Genomic DNA, 15,586 nt, shown 5'->3' with positions numbered 1-15,586 from the left:
CTTCTAGGTTAAACTTTCTTTCATCTTCCACGTTAAATATAATATGTATGTTTAGCAATGGGTTGAACGAGTTGCCCGTATACCTGTGTCTGAAGACCAGAGAGTGCCAGAAGTATGCATCATTGAACTTGGAGGTAAAACAGTTGAAATGCCAATTGCAAAAACAAAAACAAAAACATTTTTGTCCTAAAATAACTGAACTCCTCTGGCATTTTTGTTAATTTTTAGGTATATAATTTCTATTAGTTTTAATTTTTAAATCTTTTATATATGTTAACAAACAAGGAACTTTGTTAATTTTTTAATGAATTATGTACTTTATTTTATTGTTATAGTTTAATGTAAATTAGCTACTGCGTCCCTAGCATCTAGGGGCTCTATATTTAAAGGGGCTAGAAAAATGTTTTAAAGTTAGTATGTTTTTCAACCTATTTTTAAAAAAATTACACTATTCTAAGACATGAAGATATATTTCGATTTTAGCAATCATTTTCAATTCATTTTGTCTAAAAAATATAGGCATGAGACATTAGATAACAGCAAATATGATCAAAGATATTAAACATACATTTATATAGAACAATGTCACAAATTATTTTGAGTCTTAGGTATCACCATAAAATACAGATGACTACTGATAAAGTTTGAAATAAAAGATTAAAACATTAGTTTTTTAAAAAGGAGGAGTAGGGAATAATTCTTGGCCTTGTTTGAGTTATGGGGCGGGGCATAGTTTTTATTAGAGGAATTTTTTTGATGGTTAGGAAATAGGCGGAGTTTTGGATGGTGAGTTTGGTTGAAGGCGGAGACAGAAAAAACCTGGGAGGAGACAAAAAGTGGGAGGAGTGGGGGGGTTATGAAAAGGTTGTGGATTTATCTTTGTCCTTGGTTGTCTGGGGGTGGAGATTTGGATTTTGAAATCTGTTAAAAAAATGGGTGGAGTTATTCCTGAGATGGGAAAAATTTTAATCTTTATGATATCCTGCTTTGTTTAGGTTTTAGGATGAAGGAAGAATTGGTGTTCTTTTGAATTAACCAAAAAAGTGAAAAAATGTGTACATTTTTTTGATAAAACATGAAATGAAAACTACATGGTATAAAATGTTGACTTATTTGAGAATTTTGGAAGTATAATTTGATGATGCAAACAATTGATTTGAGTTAAAAGATAACCTGAATATCAAAGAAGCTTAATCCTTTGAAATGTTAACTGTGTTTTAAAAGTTTTTTTTATAAAAATTTGCAAATGCACACAGTTAATTTGAGTTTAAAGAAATGTTCAGAAATAAAATATTTTTTACAAACTAAATGATGAGGGTTTTTTAGTAGATCTCTGAAACTGCAAACAAATGTTATGTGTTGAAAAAGAAATTTGTTGGAAAGATGGGTCTTGTTTGAAAACAGGATTTTTTTGTTTGATTGATGATTAAATGTTTGTTGGGTGAAGCAAATTACACAATTTTATTGAGAGCAGAATCAAAAGACCTAATCAAAAGTTTTTCCCTAGCTAGGCGTATCCAGGGGTCTGTGCTTCTTATTTTCTCTATTGGGACAATTTCCAATTTCCTAGAAAAATGGCTTGAAACAATCCCAAGATTTTAATCTTAAAATGAAATAGCCTAAAACCAGGTATCGGACTTATGTGAAGCTTGCCTACCTATAATAGAGAACTAAATCAGTTCAGTAGGTAGTAAATGAGATCTTAAGCTTTAGACAAAAACCAGTACTACTTTACATAATAGGATAATAAGGCTGTAATTATGTCTAATTTGAAAATTGTTCAGGTACTATCGGTGACATTGAGGGTATGCCTTTCATTGAAGCTTTCAGACAATTCCAGTTTAAGGTAACAAAGCAAAGGGATAGTTCTACGAAGTGTATTTAAAGAGTTAAGGTACTTAGAGTAGTGAACTTTTATATGTCTTAGTAGAATATATTAGGCATTGGATAGATATGATTATATGTTCAAGAATTTTTAACATTGACCAGACCAAACTTTTTTTATTTGACAAGTTAAAGTGATTTGCCACATAAATTACATGAGAATGGTCTATTTTTTTCCAAATATGTATAGCCAAAATACCAATATCAGAGAATCTTTTCCACATATTTCACAAGAGTTATAAAAAAATTGAACAGGGGTTCCCCTTTGGACAAGTTATTTAAAAAAACATAAAAAAAACGTCCGGTTCATTATAGGACAGGTTTTCTATTTAAAAAAAACAAAGAATACCGTCCGGTTTACTTACAATATACACATTATCTCACGCGGAAATACCAACTAACTATACAACATATATATATACAGGGTGAGTCAGAAAAAACTGAGTTTTCCGATTTTCTGATACAACCAGTAGGAATATGGAAAAAACAATTATAGGTTCTTGTTCTCTATAAAAATATACATTAAACTTAGAAAAGGTGTTTTTGAATATATCTGAAAACAACGGCGCTTTTTAGAGCATAAAGATTTCAAAAAGTGTGTGTGATGACTTTTTCGGCCATTATTTTGTACTTTTTAGGTAGATTTATTTATAATAAAAAATGTCTACCATTCTAAAAAGATAAACAAACATATTTTTTGATTATTAAAATTTTTATTCAACAGATTGTAAATATTTAACATCTTAAAAATACAATTTATTTAAATTAAATTATCACATTATAAATCAAACATTTTGTTGTAATCTATTGTTAAGATTTAATACCCCATGACCGGAAAACCAGCTCATGACCGGAAATATTTCATCTTGTTACCTAAATTCCTCCCCCTGAATTTCCTCTATATTTGGTGCAAGACTGGATTTAATCTCCAAAATCTCCGCCCCCTTTTGACAAATTATACTTGTGTGCTATCATCCATCATAATAACTTCATTTAAATAGGCTAGGGTTTCTAAAAGGCATTTTTATTTTAAATATTCAAACCTTGATAACTTTTTTATCTTAAGAGATTTTTTTGTCAAATAAAAAGGTTTTTTTTTCTTTTTACCATAAGCTACGTTATTATAGAAGATTCTTTTAAACCACATGCATCACAATCAAGAAATATGAAAAAATGACAAATTGCAGTATTCTAAAAATGCTTTTGTGAGGAGCCAAAAAGCATTTCACCTTTAAAACTCATTTAAGTACTTTTCTTAGACCTTTTTCTAAATAAATATTGAAATTTTAAGATTTTTTTATACAAAATAGATGAGTTATTTTAATTTTTCTTGATCAACATTTTTCACACAAGGCATTTTTTGACACCATACACCTATCATAGAGGCCGTATTTTTAGAGATAATGAAGAACACCTTTTACAAGTTTGATGTGCTTTTGTACAGAGAACAAGGACATATAATTATTTTTTCTGTATTCCTTCTGGTTGTTTCTTAAAATCGAAAAACTCAGTTTTTTCTGACTCACCCTGTATATATATATATAAAAAGACCATTCTCATGTAATTTATGTTGCAAATCACTAACTTTTTTAGATATTGTCAAATAAAAAAAGTTCGGTCAAGTCAATGTTAAAATTCTTTATCACAATCATATCTATTACTATTACTATTACTAAGACATATAAAAAGATCACTACTCTAAGTTCTATACTAAATATTTTATTGGTCATTCTTTGTTGTTATGTGTATTTTTTTGTATAAACAGTTTGAAGTTCTATTAACTAGTAAATGCTATCTAAAGTTGTATTTATGACAAAAAAGTTTTTGCCATATATAACATGCAACGAAGTTGAAAATAAAAATGAAAAACTTATTTTTTAAGGAAAATCCCTGGTCAAATTTTTAAATTTTAATTAATAACTTTATATTATGCACTACTACGTTATCTAAAATAGAAAAAACTTACAGTTCACTAATTTTTTTTAAATGCACTTCGTGAAACTACCCCTTTAAATTAAAAAGAAATTTTTTCTCAACAAATTTTGTTGCATTAATTTGCAACCAATTTTTTCCCCTCTAATTTTGTTTTGCAATTTCTTGATGCTTAAGAAATTAAGTTTCATAAGATGACATATTACACAGGGAGTAATGGAACATTGGGCTGTTTATTGCACTAGTCTCAAAAAATTTTGAACATTTTCTTATTAGTCGACTTAATAACTTTGGTTTTAGCCACTAATTGTAATCTACAGAAGAGTATCTTTATGTATTAATGGATTTGTATCAATTTCTCGGCCAATGTTTTATCCCTTTAATTAAATCCCTGCTTATTCCTTGTCTTGGTATTGATAATAATTTGTTATAGTATGGCTTTGAAACCTATTTATATCCGCTGGAATAGAACTGGCATACTGAAAAATCATGTATTGCATCGTGAACAGACAATTTTCAACGAATATTAAAATAACAATCGTAAGATTAATACCAGATTTGTTAGCCAGGTCCTTCGGGGCTGAAAGAACTGGTTTTAATTCTATAACTTTCTATTGTAATATCCGCGGAAAGCTGTCTTTAATATGATACGTTGAATAACTATTATTTGTTGTAGGCTGGTAAAGAGAATTTCTGTAATGTCCATGTTTCTTTGGTGCCTAGACCTTCATCTACAGGTTTGTCACAATCCTTTGTATAAATCCAATATAATCATTATAGAGACGAATTGTTTTGCTATTCTGCATTTTTTCAAATTGGATATATTACCTAAACATAATAAAATACAGTGTGTTTTTTTTATGAGAACTTTTTTGAAAGCAATTTTTAATTTAATGATTAATGGCTTATTTTCTTCGTTTTTTATAACCATTTATAGAACATCAAAAAATTATTTCAGTTTTTATTAAAAAGGTACAGTAAAATCAAAAATTCAAAACCTAGGTGTCAACATCTAAAAATGATTTTAGCGCATTTTTCTCATGCTCGAATTTTCTACCCTTTGCAAGAATGACTGCAAAACGCTTCAGGGTTGAGATACAGAGTTAAAAATTTATACATATACTTTTGGGGACATGTACTAGAACATATCTCAACCAGGGAGGGAGTACTGGCCCCTCAAAGTGGACTACTGAAAATCCAATTTTTTTCTTGCAAAGAGTAGAAGATTTGAGCTTAAGAAAAATGCGCTACAACCTTTTTTAGATGTTGACACCTAAGTTTTGATTTTTTGACTTTACTGTACTTTTTAAATAAAAACTGAAATATTTTTTTTTGATGTTTTATAAATGGTTATAAAAAACGAAGAAAATAAGCCATTAATCATTAAATTCTGATAACTATAAGTAGGGTAAAATTGCTTTCAAAAAAGTTCTCATAAAAAAAACACACTGTATTATCAAATACGATTCTGTTTAAAGTTGTAAAAGGTGCAGTGGCAGAAAAATGGCCTAAAACCATTCTAGGGCTTGAATCTAAACATGAAAAGGCCTAGAGCCATCCCGGGACCTAGCTCTGCGGCTAGGCAGGCTTGGGAGCCGAGCGCTGCGGCCAGAGTTCATAGTTCGCTGTCGGGGGGGGGGGGGGGGGGGGGTACAAAATTGAAAAAATGGAAGAAAAAAATTTCTAAGAGGATAATACCAACATTTTTTGATTGGGGGAGGGAAAGTCCAACCCCACAAGCAAAACAATTAAAACCATCACAGGACCAGTAGGTATATTCCCAGAAGAGTAAAGCCCAAATAGTTCAGCGGTTATCGAGATCATAAGCTTCTAACAGACAGACAGAAATCATCCTACTTTGCATTATAGATAAAGGCAAATATTCTCAATGTTTATATATAATAATTAGGGTTGGGCCGAATATCCGGTTGGCCGCATATCCGGCCATTTTTGATATCCGGCCGGTTACCGGGTATTGAAACTATCCGGATACCGGATATCCGGCTGATTTTACTGCCGGATATCCGGTTATCAGGCCGGATATCCGGATACAGGATATCCGGTATCCGGCAAAAAAAAGTATCCGGCCCAACCATAAATATATATATCTTTGATTAGGTGAACATAAAACTAAGCCTACCAGTACCCAGGCTAGTGTTAGGGAGCTCCGAGGAGTGGGACTTACACCGGATCTTATATTCTCAATGTTTATATCTTTGATTAGGTGAACACAAAACCAAGCCTACCCAGGCTAGTGTTAGGGAGCTCCGAGGTCTGGGACTTACTCCGGATCTTATATTCTGCAGAAGTGAACAGTCTATTGATGAAAGTGTCAGGTCAATTTTTGATTATTTTTATTAAGAGGATACGCCGCTAGCATTTAGGTAGTCTAAACTCTAGGAGGAGGTAGGGGGGTTAGAAAAGATCGTTGAAAATAGCTTCCCTCAAATAGAGAACTCTATCGGTTCAAAGTGTTCAGTGGAAATTTACTACTATACCGCCTATAATAGGATAATTGTAATAACTCAACATAAACATGCAAGAAAAACTTAAAAACCTAAGATAAATAAAATAAGGTCATTTGATAGTCCAAGTGAAATTAAATCCAAACTTACTGTACCTTATACCTGCTTTCTTAGAAAAATGTTGTTTTCTCTAATTAGACCTTTAAGGCCAAGCAACTAAATGCTTCTAATTGATTTTGAAGAAATTTCACAATAAAAAAACCCAGATATTTTGGAAATAAATAAAACATGTAAAATGAAACTTTAATTTCATTTTAGAAAGAAGATTTCTAATTTCTGCCACGTGGAACCTCACCAAGTCATAAACATTAAAGATCAGGTAGAGTAATGAATTTATGATATTACTTGGATCTTACACCAGATTATCGTGTACTCTAATAAAGTGAAATTGTAGCCTGCTAAAATAACTATCCCGCCATCCACCTCCCCTTCAACTGGATATACGAACTAACCAATATATCAAGTTAACATTTTAACAGTCTTTCAATCTTGTAAATAATATATCAGTTTAATAATATTGTTTTCTACAAAAATTTGAAATTCTGACAAATATTTATTACAGGCGAGTATCTACCACGTGCCTATTGAAATGATCCAACAAGATGTCCATGGCATTCTAAAGGAGAGATTAAAGCTTTCTTTTGAAATTCCTAAGCCTAAGTAAGTAATTTTCTTTTCTTGTATTTATTCAAATCCGGTGGGTGGATAGAAACCGGTTTTCATCCATACGAAAAAAAACTATGTCAAGCATCGTATTATATCCAGCTTTCTACGAATATAAAACTGGTTTAAATCTTAAAATAGTACATTCTATATCCGCGGAAAGCTGTTTATAATACGATGCGAGAAATAACTATTACTTTGTGAAATATAATTCCTAGAGCACGTATTCAACAAACCCATAAATTGAACGACCCTTGTCTTAAAAATGTCTCCATGGTATTATGTGATGTAGAGGGTCATAAGACAATTGTCAAAAAATTAATGGACACCTCTAATTATGATATAAAAAAACACCCTGTTTGTAGATACAAATATTGGTGAAAAAGTTTGGACACTGAATAGTTTGTACGAACCAATCATGATTAAATATAAGTATTAAAAGTTTTTAGGCGATTGAATGAGAGAACGTGCTTTTTAAAACTTTGGGTACTAGTAAATTACAGTGGAAACTAGATAGTCCACTCCCTCCTTGCTAATCCTTATACTAAAGTAACAGGATGTTTGTCTGTGTGTGTGTCTGTGTATCTGTACCGAAGGATCTCGCTCACCGCTGAACCGATCGGGTTCTCCTTAGCAGGGTAGATTGTCATATGTCCCGGGAAGGTTTATAACTATTTTGGGGGAGGGTACCACCACCCTCCCAAGAGAAATCACAATAAAATCAAAAATATTAAATATTTCCGCCGCATAGTGTCGCTAGCATAGTCGCGCTACGTAGTCGCGCTGCGTAGACGCGTGAATTTAACAATTGATAACATAGACAAGTTATTTCTCAAATTAGATATTTAAAATAAAAAAAAACATTTAAAGGCCACTAGAGGCCTCTAGGGGCGTAGCCGCTAGTAATGAAATAAAGCATTATTATTCCTACTATCATTCGATAAATTAGCAATAATAGAATTGCCCTATAGACTTAAACCCGCTCGTTTTAGGAAGTTTATGATTCGTTGGCGCCAACTTGCTGACCGGGCAGAAAATCTGCGAAAGTTTGTGAAGATTTCTCTGGTTGGTAAATACACCCAGCTGGAAGATGCTTATGCCAGTGTTATCAAGGTAAATAGAAATAATTAGGGTAGTTTCCCTTAAAGTGCCTAGTCGAGCACCCAAACCTCACCCTTATTTTGAAATAAATTGATAAATTGAAAAGAGGGCTTAGGTTTTAGTTTTTTTGTTCATTACTTTAAATTAGGTAAGGTTGGGTTATGTTTGGTACTTAGGGTTAGGGCAACGCAGGTATAGACCCTGCAGGGTTGGAATCATCAGAAATTGGAAAAAAACTCCAACCATCCCACCAGCATGTTTTTAATTTATTGGGGGGGGGGGGGTTAGTGCTCAGCACCAATCCAGACAGCTACGTGGCCCAAGTGGCGGGGACCTTTTGCGTCTGCTAGCAAATAGCTTTTCGCTCTTTTTTAGCGATATACAGATATTTAATTCCTGCCCCTCTATTCATTTACATTAATGGTACCATTTTTATATAAATACTATTTTAGGCCTTGCACCACGCCGCTTTACTGTGTTTATTATTATAGGCCTTGCAGCATGCCTCTTTGGCAAGTAACCACAAGCTTAAGCTGACCTACATCAACTCAGCTGATCTTGAAGAGAACACTAAAGAAGAGGTATTCTACATTTTTATTGTAAAAAAAACTTTAGGATGTTTTCTTTATCTCTTATAAGTTATCTTTTATTATATTTCGAATAGATGTTATTTTATTATCATAATAACATATATTATCACTCTTGATACTTGTATAATAATATTCATACTGCATAGATATAATGTTTAATCTAATTCATGAATCCAATACAAAAGTCACCTTTAAAAGTCAAATAGTTTGTTAAAAAAACTCTAGATTCCAGAGACTATATGATATTCCTTTAATGGACCCCTTGGTCCGCAAGGAATTATAACAATCTAATATAATATTTACTAGGATCCTGTGAAGTATCATGACGCCTGGAAGGCGCTGTGTCAATCTGATGGTGTTCTTGTACCTGGAGGTTTTGGCATCCGTGGAGTTGAGGGCAAAATCCAGGCGGCCAAATGGTGCAGAGTCAACAACAAACCTTTCCTGGGGGTGTGCCTTGGCCTTCAGTGTGCTGTTATTGAATATGCCAGGTAGAATAAGTTTATCAGCATAACTTCTTAGTTTAAGTTTTGAGGTTTTAAGGGAGGGAGAACATCAAAATGTAAATTACACTGATACTTAAAGTTTTATAACTACGTTATAGTATTTGTTGTCTAAAAAATTAAGGTTGATTTACTATATCCTTCAAATTATTTTTTTTTCAAATGCAGAATTTTACGCATAGATTTTGGGAAACCAGAGGTCGATTCTTAAAAAAAGTTTGCCCTACTAATCGCTTAGTGGGGCAAAATTGTTTTCATGATAAATCCACCAAAATCACATTAAAAATCTACAAAAAATAAACAAAATCATAGAAGGGTTATCAACATAAGATTTTATTTAAGTTTTGTAGATTTTTATGTGATTTTGGAGGATTTTTCACGAAAAACTTTGCCCCACTAAGCGATTAGTGTGGGGCAAATTTTTTTTAAGAATCCACCTCAGTATTCTCCTACATTGTCAAGTCCAGGGAGGGAGGGGACATTGGGCTGTTTTTTTTATTACTCTAGTCCCTAAAACCTTACATTTGTTTTAGCATTTAATAATACATTAGAAAGACGACCTTTTTTATTCGTTAGTCTAACAACCTTGGGGAATTTTATTGAATTTGGATTGGTTGTTTAATTTAGTTGAGTGTTCAAATTTTTCTACCACTAATTGTAATCCACAGATCGAAGGGGTAATTTTGTGTATCATTGGGTATGTATGTAAATCATTTTATCGGCCTTTGTCTTATCTCATAAAAAAAAACTCCTGGACAAAATGCGTTTTAGAAATGTTTGTGGTCTGGAGGGGGCTAACAGCACTGAAATGGATGAGAACACAAAATATCCTGTTGTCATAGACATGCCAGAGCATAATCAGGTAAAAGGACCAATAAATTAGCATGACTCACCACAAAACCACAGCGTAATTATTCATCCATATGGACAGCATCATTTTCATTGTCTCAAAAATACACAAGAATATTTGGTCTCTGTAATTTCCCGTAGATAAAAGATTTTTAACCCCAGATATAAAAAACACTCATGAATTATTAAAGTCAAATAAATCATACCCATATAAAATATCAAATATGCTAAATATAAAATACAAAATTAAATATATTTCTTAGTCTAATGATATCTTATTATATCTCGTCTAATGATTCTTAGTTAGGTAGGATCATGGTCTATAATTCTACAGATTAGCTACCTAGATAGAAATAACAATTTCAACTATTTTCACCTCAGGGTCAACTTGGAGGAACCATGAGACTGGGCAAACGGCAGACAATGTTCAACACTCAGAATAGTATTCTTAGACAGTTGTATGGCAATGTGGACTTCATTGAAGAGAGGCATAGACACAGGTACCCAAAGTTTTATAACCACGTTATCTTATTATTTGTTGGCTCAAAAATTTTGGGTCTTTTTGTTGAATTTTGATTGGTTAATTCCAAACTTCTACCTTATTAAACTTTTCAACCATTATTTTTTTGTCTAAAGAAAAGTATACTTTTTTTCATATTTGGGTATAATTATCAATTTATCGCTAAATGCTGGACTGAAATGGTTCTCCTTATCAGTGAAGCTTCTTATAGGTCCAGGGAAGGTTTAAAACTATCTTAAGGAAGGGCATCTCCACCCTTTAAAAAAAAAATTAACAACTCCCCCCCCCCCCCCAAATAAAAGAAATCTTTTTAAAACTCACCTCTCTCACCTTAAGTGCTGCCCCTTGGGCCTAGCTGTTCGTTAATGTTGAAATTAAATGGTAGGTTTGAAGTAAATCCCGAGTATGTTGGTCAGCTGGAGGCCCACGGTATGAAGTTTGTCGGCAGGGACACGGAGAATGTCAGGATGGAGATTATGGAACTGAATGGCCCAGGTAAACGTTGAATATGTGATCAAATTAGGATTAGGATCCTGTCAGTTCAAATCAGGCAAAAAAGTATTGCTTTATTTAACCCACTTTAATAATTACCATAGACAAAAGTTAATAATCAATGTTTTATTTTCTTCATTGATGTAGGACATTTTGTATCAGAAATAAAAACATTTTATTGTTTTCAACAAATTATACCTTAAAAACCGGTTTTCCAAAAAGCCATATTTATGAAAATTAATTGACCATGACTGATTTAAAGACTGTGCAAAAATGGTTAGGTACATTGTTAAAATTCAAATTGTAGAAAAATGTTTTGCATACTGTTAGAATCGACATAGTTTTTGGAAATTTATGTTATATCCTATAAAAAAAAACACTGTGTGTATATGTATTAATCCTGACTATGTAGCTGTTCAATATAATCATCCTGAATATATTTTAAGATAATATATGTATTATATATTAATATATTTATATATAGGTGGAGTTCATCCTTACTATGTAACTGTTCAATATGATCCTGAATATATTTCAAGATAATATATATTAATATATTTAAATATAGGTGGAGTCCATCCTTACTATGTAGCTGTTCAATATCATCCTGAATATATTTCAAGATAATATATATTGCATATTAATATATTTATATATAGGTGGAGTCCATCCTTACTATGTAGCTGTTCAATATCATCCTGAATATATTTCAAGATAATATATATATTGAATGAATATATATTTTCGAATCTACATTTGATAAAATTACAATTTTATAAAAATTTATAATTTATATTACATGCAGACCATGGTCAACCCCCTCCTATGATATGCTTCAATCAGTGGAGTCTTACAGTTGACCAGGTTAAATTTACAGGGCTACAGTTTAAAGTGCTTTAAAGCTACACCAAGCTTAAGAAAACCAGCAGGCTTCCAATGAGATGAGAAAAGGAAGGCTGATATAAACCTACTTTTGCTGATAATTTCATTTTTTTATTGTGTTAGAGTATTTTTTAATTAAGTCAAGTTTTTTGATGTAGGTCTATATTTTTGCATATTTTTTACTTTAAAAGTTTATTATTTTATAGTGTATTTTTAAAGTGTAATTTTTTTTGTAAAGTTTTTTTTTTTTTAGTGTTTATTTTTATGTTTGTCATTTTTTGTAGTTTAGGTATTTGTTTAGTTTTTTTTTTTGTGTATTTTCGTAATTTTAGTATTTTTAGTAATTTGTCTTTTAAAGTAATTTATTTTATGATAACAAGTCTTTTTTCCTGAAAAAAAATGAGATGATTTTAAAAAATTTAAAGTGTTAAACTTTTATTTATGAATGTTATATTTGATATGCTTATTAAGCAAATTCTTGTTTTATTTATGAATGTTATATTTGATATGCTTATTAAGCAAATTCTTGTTGCGTAAGAAAGAAATAAGTTATTTCATTTAAAATGAATTATTATAGATGAAAATAAAGAAATATTTAACATTTTTATTAAGGAATGTACTTTACATAATATCTTTATTTTCTGTGTGCATCCATTTCTCTTTTGATGTTTAAGTTAGGATTACTTGGAGCTTCTAATCAGGCTTGTCCTGCAGACAAATAATGTGCATCCCTAACAATTTTAACATTCTTTTTTGGGATTGTTCTAATTTTAAAAAGTTTGATTTTGTAAGAGTAAGAGTAGTCTGATTAGCAGCGGATTGGGCATATTGTGTTTATATGTTGACCAGATATGAAAAAAGTATTTCAGTTTGTATATCATAATATTTTTGTTTTATGTTTATTTTACTAATTTTACCTTTTGTGTTTGTGAGTTGATCTGAGTACTTTTAGAAAAAAAACTTGCTACAATTGTTAGCAAAAAAATTTAGTTTCATTTTGAAATGTGTTTAATTTAGTCACGCACTAGTATCACATTTTTAATTATTTTAATGTTTGTACAGAGAGACATGTTTTCTCTATGACTGCCTTTCCTCAACTGATATTAATATATTTATATATAGGTAGAGTTCATCCTTACTATGTAGCTGTTCAATATCATCCTGAATATATTTCAAGATAATTATTAATATATTTATATATAGGTTGAGTCCATCCTTACTATGTAGCTATTTAATATCATCCTGAATATATTTTAAGATAATATATATATATTAATATATTTATATATAGGTGGAGTTCATCCTTACAATGTAGCTGTTCAATATCATCCTGAATATATTTCAAGATAATATATATATTAATATATTTATATATAGGTGGAGTCCATCCTTACTATGTAGCTGTTCAATATCATCCTGAATATATTTCAAGACCTCTTTCTCCCTCTCCACCCTATCTTGGCCTTATTCTTGCCAGGTATATTTTTATTATGTGTACAATAGAATTAGAAAATGTTGTAAACTAGTCTGATTTAAATAAGGTACAAAATAAAATAAAGCTAACTAAAACATCATAGAAGCATGAAAATATTTGAAAAATGAATAATTAAGCTACTTGTCTTCTAATCTAAAGACACAAAAATCACCTGGAACAAGAGGGGTGGAAGTTTTGACACATTTACGTAAACAGTGAGTATAGGCTTTATCTTTGGACTGAGAGGATAGGTTATTAGGGATAAAATCATTCTTATATGATAAATTTTCCCAAGTTTTAAGATTTTTCTGGATTGGCTTCCAGGTTTAGGAGCTGCAGGCCTCCAAGTTCAGGAGCTTCAGGCCTCCAGTTGCTCTAGAATGGTAAAAATCAAAACCAAATATATATATTTTTTTTTGAAGAGTTAGAAGACATTTTAAATAACAAAATATGCATATTTTTAAATGTTACTTACATAGGTATTTAAAGAAAAAATATGCATATTTTGTTTAATAAGTTGAACTATATCTCTTCAAAAAAAAATTAATTTTTATGTTTACTGGTCCAGAGACCACCTGGAAGCCTGCAGCTCCTGAACCTGGAGGATTATCCAAAAAATCTTAAAACTTAGGAAAATTCATCAAATAACAATGAATTTTTTTTCATAACCTATCCTCTCAGTCCAAAGACAAAGCCTGTACTCACTATTTACGCAAATGTGTCAAAACTTCCCCCCCTCTTGGAAAGGGGTAGTTTGACAAAATGCATTTAAACTTAATTTAGTGAACCGCATATTTTTTTCCAGTATAATTGGTTAAACTACATTTATATGGCATATATTTGAAAGAATTGCAATTTTCTACCACGTAGTTTTTAAAATAGCAAGACTTGAAAATAGTCTTTTTAAATTGCATATATCACAAAAAGACGATTTTCAAGTCTTGATATTTTCAAAACTACGTGGTAGAAAATTGAAATTCTTTCAAATATATGCCATATAGAAATAGTTTAACCCATTAACTAGCAAAAAATATGCGGTTCACTAAGTTAAGTTCAAATCCATTTCGTGAAACTACCCCTTTAATTTGAAACTATTATTCAAATATATTGAACAAAAAATTTATGGGAATGCTGTCACGAAGAGCAGCCGCCTATCTTAAATAGGAGCCGAGAAAATCACGTTTCCCCCATTCTGTTATTGGACGGACGGACATTTCGAATTATATAGTAGCTTCGCTACTATATAATAGGAAGGCTTTTCTGTGCTCGATTAGATACTTCCATTTCCCTATTTTTATTTTATTTTTAGCGTTGGAAAGTTGCAGCAAGTGCTCTCGTCAACTGGAGCCAGTACACAGCTCAACAACGAGGAAGATGACGGAGAAATTTCAGATGAAGAAATCTCAAACCTTGTAAAGACTATTTCCTATCCAGGTACCTATAGCGTTTTATTTTGAAACTACAGGCTGCACCCCTTTCATCTAGAACTTGTATTAAAAAGTTAAAAGGAAAGAAAAATAGCCTAAAGCCATTCCAAGACTTAAAATTGAAAATGTGAAGCTTTCCTTAAATGGAGAACTCAATCGGTTCAGTTGTTACCAAAATCTTAAGCTACAAAAAAAAACAAAAAATACTTCTTTATATAATTAGATGTCCCAAATATGCCATAAAATCCACTTTATGGGGTCAAAGTAGGTTTTTGTTGTTGTAAATGTAAGATAGGTAGTAAAGGACGTCCAAGCTTATTATTTTACATTGTTAATGGGTGCGCAAAGCTCCTTCCGACAAAAAATTAAATTGACGTGTAAAATGTCAATAAAAAAAAACCTTGCACGTCCATTTAGTAATTTCTGACAACGAAATATTTATTTTAGACAAACTGCGAGGTGCCGCACTAGAGAGTGGTAACAAGTCACCGTCCCGACCTGGCAGTGAGGAAAATGACCGTCCTGATAGCAGCAGGCACGGCAGCGGCAGCGACAGTCCTGCCAGGAATTGATACTTTATCGATCAGTTGATATACTTTTGACGATTTTAGTTTTTAAAATGATATATTTTTTTTTTCTTTTAATTAATGAAAAATAGTTTACCAAAAATCATCATATTATTCCATGGATGTTGAACTAGATTTTCATGTACTTTAATAAAGCTGGCTAATATAACGATATACC

The 15,586-nt window shown here is 31.4% G+C and overlaps 1 protein-coding gene across 4 annotated transcripts in view; it reads left to right on the top strand.

Annotated features, from left to right (window-relative positions):
* Ctps (CTP synthase) overlaps positions 1–15,586 on the top strand; it is a 21,553-nt gene that overhangs the window by 3,734 nt on the left and 2,233 nt on the right. For all 4 annotated transcript variants that reach the window (XR_013883245.1, XR_013883261.1, XR_013883255.1 and 1 more), the window contains exons 5-19: positions 56–134; positions 1,785–1,846; positions 4,493–4,553; positions 6,041–6,152; positions 6,600–6,660; positions 6,904–7,001; positions 7,997–8,117; positions 8,597–8,686; positions 9,002–9,186; positions 9,970–10,060; positions 10,429–10,547; positions 10,953–11,062; positions 13,319–13,418; positions 14,725–14,849; positions 15,290–15,407. Coding sequence is in view for 1 of the 4 variants with exons in the window: in XM_080174545.1 (XP_080030671.1) it covers positions 56–134; positions 1,785–1,846; positions 4,493–4,553; positions 6,041–6,152; positions 6,600–6,660; positions 6,904–7,001; positions 7,997–8,117; positions 8,597–8,686; positions 9,002–9,186; positions 9,970–10,060; positions 10,429–10,547; positions 10,953–11,062; positions 13,319–13,418; positions 14,725–14,849; positions 15,290–15,407 (1,532 nt within the window). In the remaining 3 variants the exon portion in view is untranslated. The remainder of the gene's footprint in view (positions 1–55; positions 135–1,784; positions 1,847–4,492; positions 4,554–6,040; positions 6,153–6,599; positions 6,661–6,903; positions 7,002–7,996; positions 8,118–8,596; positions 8,687–9,001; positions 9,187–9,969; positions 10,061–10,428; positions 10,548–10,952; positions 11,063–13,318; positions 13,419–14,724; positions 14,850–15,289; positions 15,408–15,586) is intronic.

The sequence above is a fragment of the Acartia tonsa genome, chromosome 1 (assembly GCF_053477335.1).
Source record: "Acartia tonsa isolate MP-2025a chromosome 1, ASM5347733v1, whole genome shotgun sequence".
Taxonomy (NCBI): domain Eukaryota; kingdom Metazoa; phylum Arthropoda; class Copepoda; order Calanoida; family Acartiidae; genus Acartia; species Acartia tonsa.
The sequence above is the reverse complement of the archived record's forward strand: the minus strand, read 5'-3'. Positions and strand labels throughout refer to the sequence as shown.